The sequence below is a fragment of the Quercus suber genome, unplaced genomic scaffold (assembly GCF_002906115.3).
Source record: "Quercus suber isolate HL8 unplaced genomic scaffold, Cork oak 2.0 scaffold_62, whole genome shotgun sequence".
In the NCBI taxonomy this organism is placed as follows: domain Eukaryota; kingdom Viridiplantae; phylum Streptophyta; class Magnoliopsida; order Fagales; family Fagaceae; genus Quercus; species Quercus suber.
This window is the reverse complement of record NW_027069527.1, coordinates 1,769,201-1,784,534: the sequence shown is the minus strand read 5'-3', so window position 1 is coordinate 1,784,534 and position 15,334 is coordinate 1,769,201. Positions and strand designations below refer to the sequence as shown.

The 15,334-nt window shown below is 34.6% G+C and overlaps 1 protein-coding gene across 1 annotated transcript; it reads left to right on the top strand.

Moving 5' to 3' along the window:
* Positions 1 to 11,814: 11,814 nt before the first annotated feature.
* LOC136067198 (uncharacterized mitochondrial protein AtMg00860-like) lies at positions 11,815 to 12,593 on the top strand. Its single transcript, XM_065772720.1, has 2 exons — positions 11,815 to 11,837; positions 11,957 to 12,593. Exons 1-2 carry the CDS (start codon positions 11,815 to 11,817, stop codon positions 12,591 to 12,593), a joined length of 660 nt encoding a protein of 219 aa, XP_065628792.1.
* The last annotated feature ends 2,741 nt before the right edge of the window (positions 12,594 to 15,334 follow it).

Genomic DNA, 15,334 nt, shown 5'->3' with positions numbered 1-15,334 from the left:
CGAGACGGTGACCACCATAACAATGACGGCAGTGACGACGTCAATAACCCAGTCCTCACTAGGGCTGAGTTCCTTGATTTTCGTGATGAAAATCAACAATTTCGTGATTCAACCCAACAGACTCTGGACCAGATTCAAGCAGCACTTGCCACTTTGTTTAACTGAAACCCTAATCGCGTTGATGAAGAGCGATGTGATAACTGAGTGCGTGGCCCTCCCTATCGTGGTCCAAACTGGAACAGGCAGCAAGACTACAACGAAGAAGACAGTAAAGATGAGGAGTATGCAGAGAGAGTCCTTGGAAATCATCGTGGTCTCGCGAGGGATAATGGTCGAGATTATCAGGAGCAGAGGGACTATCGGATGAAAATAGAGTTACCATCTTTTAATGGTAATGTCTCCATTGAAGAGTATCTGGATTGGGTCAGTGAGGTTGAAAAGTTTTTCGACTATATGGGTACAACAGAAGACAAACAGGTGTGTTTGGTGGCCTACAAATTGAAGGGAGGAGCATCTGCCTGGTGGGATCGTGTTCAATTAAACTGTACTCATGAATGAAAGCTTCCAATACGATCATGGAGGAAGATGAAAAGATTAATGGCAGATCGGTTCTTACCACCCGATTACCAGCAGGAGTTGTTCAGATAGTACCAGGATTGCAGGCAGGGTACTCGGACAGTTAATGAGTACATGGAGGAGTTTGATAGGTTGGCGAATCACAATGATTTGGAGGAAACTGAAGATCAACGGATATCCAGATTTGTACACGGGTTACAAGTTTCCATCTGAGATCAGGTATCCTTACAAACCCTATATACTTTGAATGAGGCTGTAACCTTATCCAAAAAAATAGAATTTCAGCATCTCAGGACAGGTTTGAAGTTTTCCAACTGCAGTTCGGAGTCCTCTAGTTCCATTGCCAACAAAGGTAAACAGCCCATGTTTACACCACGGTCATAACCTGTGGTTAGGGAGAATAGTGGTGTCAACCAATCCACAGTGGCAATAGCAGGTTCCGCAGCCCAGCCAATAGCGAATGCCAACCCCTATGCTAGGCCAACTGGGAATAAGTGCTACAGGTGCGGAGAACCAGGACATCGATCTAGTACTTGCCCTAAGCGAGCCGCAGTGAATCTGGTAGTGGCAGAAAAGGGTGAGGTAGAAGGTGAACAGAAGGGTGAAGAGGTGTATAATGATGCGGATCCGTATGCCTATGATCCCAATGAGGTCCAAGAGGACGAGGAAGGCGTGCCATTAGGGCAATCTTTGGTGATTCAGAGGTTATTACTCACACCAAGGGTGGAATTTGGTGACCAGCGTGTTAGGTTCTAAAGATTTAGGATTTTATGTATTTAGAACTCTAATGTGTAGTGTTGGCAAACCATGATCAAAACAGGTTGTTTAGTCTTGTTTAGGCTTGCTCAAAGTATGTTTATTTGTAAAACTGGAATCGAGTGATTGCAGATTTATTGGACTAAATCTGTAAGCCTCGATCGATCGAAAATTAGACTCGATCGATCGAACCACGTACAGATTTATTTTTCTGCAGAGTTCCAGTTCAGCCCAAACTCTATTTAAACGTCTTGGGGTTCAAGTAAAACACTCCTATATATAAGGAAAACCCTAGAACGTTTTTGGGACTTGCAGAGAGAGAGATTAGAGTGCCTCTTGTGCCTCCTTTTATTTTTAGGGTTTTGTACCCAAACCTCTCTAAGTCTTTGTTGCTCATATTTAAAAAAAAAAAAAAAAAAAAAAAAAAAAAAAAAAAAAAAAAAAAAAAAAAACAAAAACAGGAAAAAGATAAATCACTCCACAGTTTACAATCTAAATACTAATTACTAATCAAAATATTTATAATCCACATAATAATATAAAATTTACAAAAAAAAAAAGTGAAAAAAATTGCCCGGTACTTGATTTTTTGAAAATAAAGTACTATACAAAAAGAAAAAAAAATGATAAATCACTTCGCAGTCTACACTCTAAATAATAATTACTATCTTAAATATTTATAATCCACTTAATAATATAAAATTTACAAAAGAAAAAAAATAAGTGAAATTTTTTTATCTAGTACTTGATTTCTTAAAAGTAAAGTACCATACAAAAAGAAAAAAGAAAGATAAATTACTCCATATTCCGTAATCTAAATACTTATTATTTAAATATTTATAATCCACTTCATAATATAAAATTCCAAAAAGAAAAAAATAGAGAAAAAAAAAATTCACCTAGTACTTGATTTCTTGAAAATAAAGTATCATACAAAAAGGAAAAAAGAAAAAGAAAAAGATAAATCACTTTGCCATCAACATTCTAAATACTAATTATTATTTTAAAGATAATCTGGTTGTTTTAAGGGGTCTAAAACCGTTCAAGTGGTATCAGAGCGGGTAGCTCTTTTGTCGGTAGATCCTTTGATCTAAGAGCTGATCCTTGACCCCTGTTATCATGGATAATTTGAAGTGTCTTTCTGCTCATGCGTCTGCTGATTTTATTGATGCCTATGATGTTTTGAATAAAAATGACACTATTATTTCTGTTAATTTTTTTGATGCTTTTGAAAGTTTTCGTAAGGAATTATCTAAATCTTTGAAAATTTCTAAGAAATTTAAAGAAGAGTTAAAATTGGCTAATCTTGAAAAAGAGGATTTGATTGTGAGATTAGATGAGTCTAATAAAAAGAATGAATTTTTGAGAAATCAAATTTCCTCTCAAGATGAGAAGATGAAAAACTTGGAACAAGAGTTAGTTGAATCTAAAACTAAAATTGAAAATTTGACTAGTACCAAGCCTGTTGTTGATAACAGAAGTGTTTCTGTTTCTTTTAAGCCTAAGATTAAGAAAGTTTATATCCCTCATTTCAAGAAGAATAATAAAGAGAAGGCTTATTTGGCTAGGTTAGACAAAGGTAAAAGTTCTGGTGTAGACGCTGAAGTTTCTAAACCTAAGTTTAAACCTATTGTTAGAGAGCACAATAAATTTGTTTTTGTGCCTACTTGTCACCTTTGTGGTGTTGTTGGTCATATTAGACCAAATTATTCTTTGTTGAGGCAAAAACCAAAATCTAAGACTAGATTTGCTGTTAGGAATACTGATGTTCCTAAATTTGTTCCTATCTGCCACTTTTGTGGTGTCCATGATCACATTCGTCCTAATTGTCATAAGTTGAAACTTAAGCATTCTGTATGTCAATCTAGGATATGTGATGATATTTCTCTTGTCATAAGTCCAAATAAATTGTTTCATATTTTTTTGAAAAATTTGAGCTTGTTGGCTTGTGAAAGGAATTTGCAGGATTTCAGTTTCTCTCAGAAGTTTGGTATAATCCCTCAAATACACTCTGCTTCACATGGATTTTCACCTACAAAGCCGAAGACTCGTGCTAGATGGGTGAGAAAAGATTCTCCAAGGTGAGTGTTGCTGACTTGTCCCTGAATTTATTCTTTCAATTGTTTGTGGACATGTCTTGTTTTTGTTTTTGGTTGTTCTGTTTTTTTTTTTTTAAGTTGTTTTTTTTTTAAAAAAAAATCCAAAAACATTGAAAATTTTCAAAAAGACAAAAATATTTTATTTTGTGTCTTGTTTTATTTTCCTTGAGGATTACATAAGTTATGATATCTCTTTCTTGATTTAGAACATGCTTGACATTGTGGAGAAACTTGAATAGTTTGTGCTAAGCTATTTCTGATCTTGTGTGAGTATGTACTAATTTGTACATGTACTCAAGGGTTAATTAAGAAATTGATATTTCTTGTTTGTGTACCCTCTATAGCTTAGTTAAGCATTGTCATGCATTGCATTTGCATTGTTCATTTAGCATAATGTATGCTTTTCGTTTTTGGTCATAAAATTTGTTTTTAAACCAAAAAGATTTTTATGTTTTGTATTACATATCATGGATTTGAAATTAAGGTTGACCACCTTATCTTTACATAACAAGTTTATGTACCTTGTTTAGCTTTGATGAGCTTATTTATTGCACTTTACTAGTTGAAGCTTTGTAGTGCATGTTGTGTGGGAAAGATGTTTATGGTGTTTATCACTTTATCTTAATCTTGAAGTCACATGTTATTTGACTGTCAGACTTGATCCTTTTGAGAAAGGCATAAATAACCATCTCACAACTATTCACTAGCCAATCATGAACATCTTAGTGCATATCATAAGATTTTGTGCTCGAGAAAATATAGCACATGCACAAAAAGAACATAAGGTGTAGCCTCAATTAATTGCTTAATGCTTAAAATTGGTGTGTACTATTAGACTTAATGCCAAATCACATAATTAAAATTGGTGTGTATATTATGAGGCAAAATTCAAGAAACTTACATGATTGCAAGCTTTTGTTTTAGGAGATGTGGGAGTTATATGATGTAACTCCTTAGGTGATAGTCTCTTTTGAATTCTATGTGATGGATTTTGTAAACTTTGTGATTAATTGCTATTCACATATCACCTCACATGTATCTCAAGTTTTTGCTAGTTGCACACACTACATAAGTTACTATTTGTTAAACTTGGTACATTATATTGTGTGTGATTTTGTTGTGGCCATCCAAGATTAAAAGTTCCATGATTTTAATGCAAAATGTGTATAATGTTTGCGCTTTGAGGAAAAATTGATTGAAAATCTTGATTTTGGAAGAATCTGGGATTATAAATTTGGGTTTTTGAAAAAGCATTCCATTTCATCTCATACTCATGCATTGTGTTTCATTGTTTTTAATGCTTTGAGGAGTTATTTCGAAAATTGGTTTAAGTTTTTCAAAACTGAAATTTCTCTCAAAATACTGTGATCCACTGCTTGTTTCGATCGATCCATTCTGTTTTTCGATCAATTGAAAATATTTAAAATCCTTTTTAAAACTTTCGGAGTGATTCGATCGATCGAATGTAATTTTCGATCAATCAAAAGTCGTGAATCAGGTTTTTTAAACAATTCTCTTTGACTAATTCCACTACTTTTTCAAACTTTCTTTTCTCTCTCCAACTAGGCAAGGATCTACAGCGATTTTTTGTCGTTTTCTTCCAAAATTTTTGCAAGAATTCTCTTTCCTCAAGCCGGTAAGTCTCTTTTGCCCCTTATTTTTGAGTTTATTTGCATTTTTCTTGCATTTTATCTCATAATTTCAGACCTCTTTCTTTTTGGAATTTTTGATGTTTTAAGCCCAATTTTGTGCAATTGATCAATGGGTTTTTATGGAGACAAGTTATAAATATGTTCTTGATAGTTTAATTTGATCAATTTTGGGTTTTGTGGAAAATTGAAAATTCTAGGGTTTATAATTGTTCTGAATTGAGGATTTTGTTCAATTAGGTTGAATTTGATAAAATTGGCTTGTTAATTGGATGTAATTAGGCATTATCATCTATGGATTGTATTTTGTAATGCTTAATTCATCAATGTGCTTCAAAATTTTACAAGTGGTTTTCAACTTTTTGGGGTTTTTGGTTAGAAACTCTATACTCGAGCCAATTTTGTGAAATTGAACTTAAAATTGAATTTTGTTTAATGCATTAGTACATGCATCATGGTATTTTAACTGTTCATGCATCATATAGTTTTTTATTTTTTATTTTTTGGTGCTAATTTGTAGTCTGCCCTTGGTTTTTATTTGTTTCTCTTTTGGTTTTCTCTTGTGTCTCTGTCCTTTCCTTAGCATCATGCCTAGGAAAATTAGGGCTCGTAGGTCTGTCCCTTCATCTACTCCTTCCCCCCCGTCCTTTGACTGTGAGAAATTTTCGAGTGAGAAAAACCAGGAGATCTTTGAGAAGCTGAACCTTAAGCGTAAGATATGGTCTGAGCGTTTTGTTATTCTAGATGAGTTGGATCCTGCCATTAGGGCAAACTCAGAGCGTAGGGGCTGGCTACCCTTGGTGGATATTTTTGATCCTCCTCCACCTGCTACCTTGATTCGAGAGTTCTACTCGAACATCTCAATCCGCATCTATGATTCCAACACTTTAGTAAAGAGTTGGATACGAGGCGTAGAGTACACCATTACTCCTACTGTAGTGGCTGATGCTCTAGGGGTACCTTTGGTCCAGCACCCTGTCTACCCTTATGATGAGTCTCCCGTTTTGAGTGATGTCATGTCTTACATCACTGCGTCATCTATCCAGTGGGGTTCTGATCCTAGGATCACCACTGCTAAGCTTTCTGAGCTACACTATCTTTTCTTTAGGATAGCGTGTCACTGCTTTTGACCCATTTCTCATCTGCACACCATTCCTCTCGAGAGGTGTGTATTTTTGTATGCTCTAGTTACTGATGCTCCTATCAGTTTTCCTCATTTGTTCCTTCGTTCTTTGAACGAAGTGTATAGGAGTTCATCTTCCTCTCATGCCCTGGTTCATCCTATTTTTATTCATAGGATTCTTCTTTATCTTGATCTTAGTGGTTTCCCCTCCTCTGAGCCTGTGCATGTCATTGGTCCTTTAGGTGCGTCTTTTCTTAGACAGAGGGCTGCTCATCTTCGAGCTGGCTTTAAAAACCTTAGGTCTTCACCTTCTGGGTCTGCACCTCCTCTCTCTTCTTCTACAGGTCCTTCTGGTGAGGCTGTTCCTGATCCTGATGCTGCTGCTGCTGCTACTATTCCTCCACCTCCATCGGATGACTTTGATATCCGTCGTACTTTGGAGACTGTCCTGACCGTTCAGGCGGCTCATGGTCAGATTTTGGTGGACTTGCTTGATGAGATCCGTGCGTTGCGAGCTAATCTGGCACATCTTCGGTCTCCCTCGCCACCTCCTTTTGATGATGGATTGTGCTTGCCCTTTGGCATTTCGTCACAAAAAGGGGGAGTAGTGTTTGTAGAGGAGTTTTGTAGTTAGGGAGAGTTTTTGTTGTTTTGAGGAGCTTGTGAAGCTGTTAGATTGTATTTAGGCGCTTCACCTTGTATATCATTTTTTTGGGGATATTCATGTTAGGGGGAGTAACATTGTTTGATATACATGTGTTCTTTTTTATTCTTGTTGCTTTGGATTCAGTATTTATTGATTTATATTCTATGAGTTATTCATTTGATATATGTCTTTATTGTGTGTTGTGTGAAATCATACAAGAATGTTATACCTGTTTATATATTATTTTCTGTCACACATGCGTTTATGTGTTTGTTGAGTATTTCAGGAATAAATAGGATGATTCAATTGAGCTGCTGTCTACACTTGCAACTAATGGATAGTAGTTAGGATTGAATTTTGGTTTATGAGCATTATTTTTGTAAAGGGCTTTTTAAATTGTAAACTTTGAGCTTAGTATTTGTGTTTTGTCACGGATTGCCAAAAGGGGAGTTTGTTAGGTTCTAAAGATTTAGGATTTTATGTATTTAGAACTCTAATTTGTATTGTTGGTAAACCATGATCAAAACAGGTTGTTTTGTCTTATTTAGGCTTGCTCAAAGTTGGGTCTTATTTCCTAGTACTATATTTTTTGAAAATAATGTACCACACAAAAAGAAAAAGAAAAAGAAAAAGAAAAGATGAATCACTTCGCAGTCCATACTCTAAATACTAATTACTATTTTAAATATTTCTAATCCACTTAATAATATTAAATTTACAAATGAAAAAAAGTGAATTTTTTTTTACCTAGTGCTTGATTTTTGAAAGTAAAGTAACATACAAAAAGAAAAAGAAAATGAAAAAAAAGATAAATCACTTCACAATCCACAATCTAAATACTAATTACTATCCTAAATATTTATAATTCACTTAATAATATAAAATTTAGAAAAGAAAAAAAAAGTATAAATTTTTTTTTGCTTAGTACTTGATTTTTTTAAAGTACCATACAAAAAAAGAAAAAGATAAATGACTTTACTGTCACAATTTAAATACTAATTACTTTCTTAAATATTTATAATACACTTAACACTATAAAATTTATAAAAGGAAAAGAAAAAGTGAAAAATAAAATTTACCCAGGACTTGATTTCTTGAAAATAATGAACTATACCAAAAAAAAAAAAAGAGGAAAAAGATAAATAATTACACAGTTTACAATCTAAATACTAATTACTAATCAAAATATTTATAATCCACTTAATAATATAAAATTTACAAAAAAAAAAGTGAAAAAAATTGCCCGGTACTTAATTTCTTGAAAATAAAGTACCATACAAAAAGAAAAAAAAAAAAGATAAATCACTTATACTGGTGGGTAGCATTAGGAAGTCGAGCGGGGAGCTTGTAGTCCTTTTGTACGAACTTCAATTCTTTCATAGTGAATTCAGGTTAGCCTTGAGGATCGGTGGGTCAAATCCTCCCTAGGTTTTTACCGTGTGGTTTCCTGGGTGATCATATCTTGTGTTATTTATTTTCCGCTGCTTTATATCTTGATATGATTGTTTGGATTGTTTTAACCTAGAATTGCTTAATTTGACTAAGTAACAACTTGGCTAATTAATCTAGGCTACGCAATCTGTGTGTGTTTAAGGGGTCTAAAACCATACACAGCGGAATGAGATCTTCCGAGCACGATGCACCATCAATAAAAGGGTCTGTGATTTGATCATAGACAGTGGCAGTGTAGAAAACATTGCGTTGAAGAGTTTGGTTACCAAGCTAGGACTGAAAACAGAAAAGCATCCCTCCCCGTACAAGATAGTTTGGATCAAGAAAGGTACGGAAACATTTGTTACTCAACAATGTCGTGTTACTTTTTCTATGGGTAAATATTATGTAGATGAAGTAGTTTGTGATGTTGTTGAAATGGATGCATGTCATTTAATACTGGGTAGACCTTGGCAGTATGATGTAGATGCTACTCATAAGTGTAAGGATAATGTGTGTGTTTTTTAAGAATGGCAAAAAAATTGTCCTTGGTCCTATTAAGGAAGGCAGTAGACCCAAAGCTTCTAAAGTGGAGGGGAAGCCAGCATTCCTTATAGTGAACAATGAAGATGAGTTTGACAGGGATTGTAAGGAGTTGAAACAGGTATATGCAGTAGTAGTGACAGATGGTGAGCCAAAGAAGGTTGCTGAGATACCTGAGGTGATTCAGCCATTGATCAAGGAGTTTAAAGAGCTTTTTCCAGAAGAGCTGCCTGCAGGTTTACCACCGATGCGTGACATCCAGCATTGCATTGATTTAGCTCCTGGAGCTAGTCTACTAAATCTGCCACATTACAGGATGAATCCTCAAGAGGGTCAGATTCTACAGGGGCAGGTGGATGAGCTTTTGAGCAAAGGGCAGATTAGGGAGAGTATGAGTCCATGTGCAGTACTGGCATTGTTAACACCAAAGAAGGATGGGAGCTGGCGTATGTGTGTGGATAGTCGAGCCATCAACAAGATCACAGTTAGGTATCGATTTCCTATTCCACGACTAGATGACATGTTTGATATGCTGAGTGGGTCCAAGTGTTACACCAAGCTAGATCTCAAGAGTGGGTATCACCAGATTCGGATCCAACCTGGAGATGAGTGGAAGACAACTTTTAAGACAAACTAGTCGCAAACCCGCGCGTTGCGCGTGATAATTTTTTAGATAAAATACTATTTTAGTCCCTAGACTGTATAAAGAGTTTTTTTTTTTTTTTACATAGTTTTGTCATATTTTTCATAATCTTATCTATAACATTTTTTACCATTATCATATATTTATTGGTTGATGATTTGCATAACATAGACATTAAATAAGAGGTAGAACCATTCAATAATTTTTTTTAAGTCATGGTGTATGAAGATTATGATTATATATATATATATATATATATAATCCCTAGTTAGAATTTGATTAGTTTTAAGTTTAAATTTTTATTATTATATTTAATTGTTGATTTTATTGCACTATAAAGTTTTCAATGTCCTCTGTATAGTCATCTCTATTTTATTTTTTACTCCTCTTTACCACTTTTTATTTTCCAAATAACAATTATTAATTAACATTCGATTTCATTTCTTTTTTTTCTTCCTTCATTTATTTTTTATTTTTATTTTATGTTCCTTTGCTAGTTGTAAATTTTATGATTATCAATAAGAAATAGATATCATGGATGACTTAAATAGTTATAAATGTAGTTACGTTGGTGGTATGTTAAAAAGTCTTTTTTTTTTTCCCTTCTGAATTTTCAAGGAAATATGAAAGACATTTCTCTAGTTTGGTCTCAATCAATTAAGATATCCACAATATATTAACGGAAGTAATAATGAGCCTAATTTTTTTTAATGTATGAAGTGGTTAGGTTAGTGGTATGTCAAAGGTTTAAAAAAAAAAATTAAAAATAATTCCAAGGAAATGTAAAAGGCATTTTTTTGAAAAAAGAAATTGTGACTTTTTGAATTGTAAAAATATGATTGTTTTAATTACCTTGCTTATAGATTTCATTATTAAGTTATAAACATCTAAATTAAAGTAGATGAATATATAAATACAAAATTATATGTAAAGTTACAACTGCATAAGATAAATATGTATAGATATATATATATATATATTTTATTATTATTCATGAATCATTATTTCATTGTTTACTTATAAATATCTAAATTAAAGTTTTTTTTTTTGAAAAAAAAAATCTAAATTAAAATATATGAATGTGTACAGGTAGAATTATATGAAAAATTAAAACTACCTAAGATGAACATTTAACCACTTGTAGATGCGTGTTTTTGAAGACTAAAAGTATACACAATTGCCTTGCAAATCATCAAATTTGTTAGCTTTACAAAACATATATTTCATATTGCAAAAAACTTTACATGAACTCCTCTTTTATGACAAACTTTTTTTTTTCTTCTTGCCGAAACAACTTAAGAATATTAAGACTTAAGTTAACACATGTGGTAGTTGTAAAACACATCAATGATATGAAATATAGAAAAAACATTTTTAGTAGATTGTAATATAAACATTTTTTTTCTCAATATTTTATGTAATTTTTCCCATAAGATCAATATTGTTGGCATCCTTTAAAGATGATACATAATATATGGGCCTAGACACATTCAAAGGGTGCTATCTAAATTATATGACCCGTTATCACACAAATATATTGATTCCCCTAATGTATGGTAAAGGAAGGCAGGTTTGTGTCTAGCCATTTTCTTGATTTGTGACGCATAATTTAATAGTATGGAGGATGTGACTAGATTCAAATGTTGAATAAAATAAGATAAGAGAAAAAAAAAGAGTAAAAATAAACTATATAGCAGTAAACATCAAATTATCCAAGTTATTCTATGTAATATAATAACATTATATTATTATATAGTACTATATGTATAATGCAGTAGAATAATATTTAATCAAATAGAATATAAAAGATAACATCTTAAAATACAAAACTAAATTGCATGAACCCAAAATAGAATTCTAATTAACACAAAAATTCACCAACCTAAAGGATTGATGCAATGAAAATTAAAAAAAAAAAAAAATCAAACAAAAAATGGAAAACAAATTGAGAGAGAGAGAGAGAGAGAGAGGTAACCTTTTTTGTGTAGAAAACTATGCATAGAATGAAAAGAGAAATGTCAAATTTATAGTAAGATGTTGAGAATAAGAAGAGTCAAAGTAAAGGAAACCAAAAAGGTAGAGAAATGATGATATTAAGGAAGAAAGTAGTGGGGAGATGAAGAGGTAAAAGGGAGGGAGAGTTTTGGAAAAATTAATAATAAAAATAATGGTTAAAAGATATTTAAATTTTTCAATAATGGAGTTTTTAAGTCATCTTAAATAAGAAAATGTTTAAGAAATATATATAACAAAAATTGGAAATAAAAAATGATGACGTGACTGATGATGTGGCTCAATGTGAGCGTAGCAACATTAAACACTACGCTTCAGCTTTTAGTAATATATAGATGAGGGGTTGTATGAGTGGATGGTAATGCCTTTTGGATTGTCTAATGCTCCCAGCACTTTCATGAGACTTATGAATTAGGTATTGAAACCATTTATTGGAAAGTTTGTGGTAGTTTATTTTGACGATATCTTGATTTACAGTAAGACAGAAGCAGCCCACTATAATCATGTGCGAGAAGTATTAGCAGTGTTGCAGGCCAATGAGTTGTATATCAACTTGAAGAAGTGCAGCTTCTTGACTGATAAGTTGCTGTTCTTAGGGTATGTGGTCAGTGCAAATGGGATTCATGTTGATGAGGATAAGGTCCGTGCAATCAGAGAGTGGCCAACCCCAATGACAGTGAGTGATGTGCGAAGCTTCCATGGGCTAGCAACCTTCTATCGGCGATTCGTTCGAGATTTCAATAACATAGTAGCCCCTATCACTAAGTGTTTGAAGAAAGGGAAGTTCTCATGGGGAAAAGAGGCAGACCAAAGCTTTGTCTTAATCAAGGAAAAGTTGAGCACAGCCCCGGTTTTGGCATTGCCTAACTTTGATAAAGTGTTTCAGGTGGAGTGTGATGCATATGTGGTCGGGATAGGCGCTGTTCTTTCACAAGACAACAGACCAGTAGCATTCTTCAGTGGGAAAGTTTGTGAAGCTCAAAGTAAATGGTCAGCCTATGAACTGGAGTTCTTTGCTGTAGTACAGACTCTTAAGCATTCAGAGCACTACCTGATTCAGAGGGAGTTTGTATTATACACGGATCATCAGGCATTAAAGCACATCAACAATTAAGTTAGCATTAACAGGATGCATGCTCGGTGGGTAGCTTATATACAGCGCTTTCATTTCACTCTGAAGCACAAGTCTGGTGTCACCAATAAGGTGGCTGATGCACTCAGCAGGCGAACATCGTTGTTGACCACCCTACGTACTGAAGTTGTATGGTTTGATTGCCTCAAGGAGCTATACGAGAATGACGAGGATTTTGGTGATATTTGGGGTAAGTGTCAACAAACTCATACTGCTATCAATAGTATGTACATCTAGGATGGTTTTCTTTTTCGGGGTAACCAATTATGCATCCCTAAAAGTTCATTAAGGGAGCAGATTATTAGGGAGCTGCATGGTGGAGGTTTGGGTGGACATATGAGCAGAGATAAGACTATAGCACTGGTGGAAGAGAGCTTTTATTGGCCACAACTCAAGAGGGATGTTGGCAATCATGTGAGGAAGTGTCCAATCTGCCAAACTGCTAAGGGACAATCTCAGAATACTAGTTTATATATGCCTTTGCCAGTTCCACAAGCACCATGGGAAGATCTGTCTATGGACTTTATACTGGGTCTTCCTCGAACCCAGCGAGGTATGGATTCTGTTTTTGTTGTGGTTGATAGGTACTCCAAGATGTCCCGTTTCATAGCATGTAAGAAGACTTCAGATGCTACTCGAGTGGCCAATTTGTTCTTTAAAGAAGTTGTGCATTTGCATGGAATGCCAAAGTCCATCACCTCTGACCGGGATACCAAGTTCATTAGTCATTTCTGGCGAACTTTGTGGAAGCATTTTGACACTTCCTTGAATTACAGCAGCACTAGTCATCCACAGACTGATGGCCAGACAGAAGTGGTTAATCGTACTTTGGGGAATCTGATTCGGTGTATCTTAGGTGAGAAGCCCAAGCAGTGGGATCTTGCGTTGTCCCAAGCAGAGTTTGCGTACAATAGCTCAGTCAATAGAAGCACTGGTAAGTCTCCATTTGCCATCGTCTACTGCGTGCCCCCAAAACACGCTTTGGACTTGGTACCTTTACCTGAGCTTCCAAGAATGAATCAAGCAGCAGAGAATATGGCTAACCGTATTCAGGCCATGTAAGAGGAGGTGAGGCAGAAACTGGAAGCTAAAAATGATAAGTACAAGGATGCTGTTGATAAGAAAAGGCGTGAGAAGATCTTCAATGTTGGGGATTTAGTGCTGGTGTATCTTAGAAAGGAGAGATTTCCTGTTGGTACCTACAACAAATTGAAGGATAAGAAGTACGGGCCATTTCAGATTACTAAGAAGATCAACAACAATGCTTATGTGGTTGCTCTTCCTCCAGACATGAGCATTTCTTCTACCTTTAATGTTGCTGACTTATATGATTATCATCCTCCTGATGAACTGGATAGTGGGAACTTGGGGTCGAGTTCTTTTCAAGTGGGGGGGACTGATGTTGAACAGACAGTACATGTCTTCTTAGAGCAGCAAAGGCGCAGGAATTCACGACGTAAGATTAAAGGGGGGTGCCAGTAGGGGCCATTAGAGGTAACAGTGTCGGAATTGCATGAAATTTGGCAGGTTGAAGGGAAACGGCGTTCTGATCCAGATTCATGATAAATGCCATGAACGTTGCCAAATTTTAGGCAAATTCCTTCGTTAAGGCCCCGAAAGCAATGTTTTTGCTATTTATAGTAATATTTGTTTTTCCTTAATAACTTTTAGTTTAAAAGTCAGAATAAGATCCCATCTGTTTTGGGACAACCCTTAAGGTCAGTAGTTTATGATTTTGCGTTTAACTCAATTTTGCCATTTTTGGTAAAATTCGGTAATTTTGTCACCTAATCGCTTAATTAGTGCGAATTAGGGTTTTAAACGTTTTTGCTCAGTATTTATATTTTTTGTAGCCGTCAGAGGCAAATTAGACTATTATCAATAAACACAGAGATTTTGTCAATTTTCTCTTCTGGTGGATTCCAGTTTTATCTCCTTGTGGATTCAGGGAAACCCCTCGTGGATTCGAGGTTTACTACCAGAAACTAACAGTTTAGTTTCTGTTTCATCAAGAGAGTATCGTGTGTACTTCTCTTCAGGCTTCCGCGACATCATCTAGTTAGACATTTGTTTTTGTATTTTTTTCTTTTCTGACTGCCTCTGCCTTAGACCTAATATATTTCTAGCCCCCTCTTGTTCTCGAATGCTTTGAAATATAAATAAAGAACTCCTTACTAGTCAGCTCAGTGGTTTTTGTTTACATAATTAAAAATTGTCTTAATCAAATTGTCTATATCTTCTCCTCAAAGCTACGCCTAGATTTTAGTGAATACATTTATTTTGTATTCTATCTTTTGTTGCCATTATTAATGATTTAACTTAATTACTTAGTATAATGGCTTTGTTGAGTTCAGTTGTATTTTTTAATTGCCATTAGCCTATTTCAACATCGCTTTTTTTAAAAAGGTTATTTGACATTGTCTGCTGTTTGGTATATTGCAGTAGGAGCCTTTGGTTCTTTTAATTTTGGTACACTTGGTTATTTAGTAACTGAAGTTTTAAAATGTTCCTACCAGATTGAATTCTGCATTGCATTATTTTGAACGATTTGTTCTCCTGAGACCCAAGCCTGTCTACAGGGTCAAATATGTTTCAAGGCTAACCAAACCTAAGGATTCCAATATTCTAAGTTATTTCAGTATTAAATTACTCTAGCATAACTTGGTCCATAGGACTGATTTGATTTTTGTAGGTGTGGCAAGAGTTTTGGAGTACTGAAGACT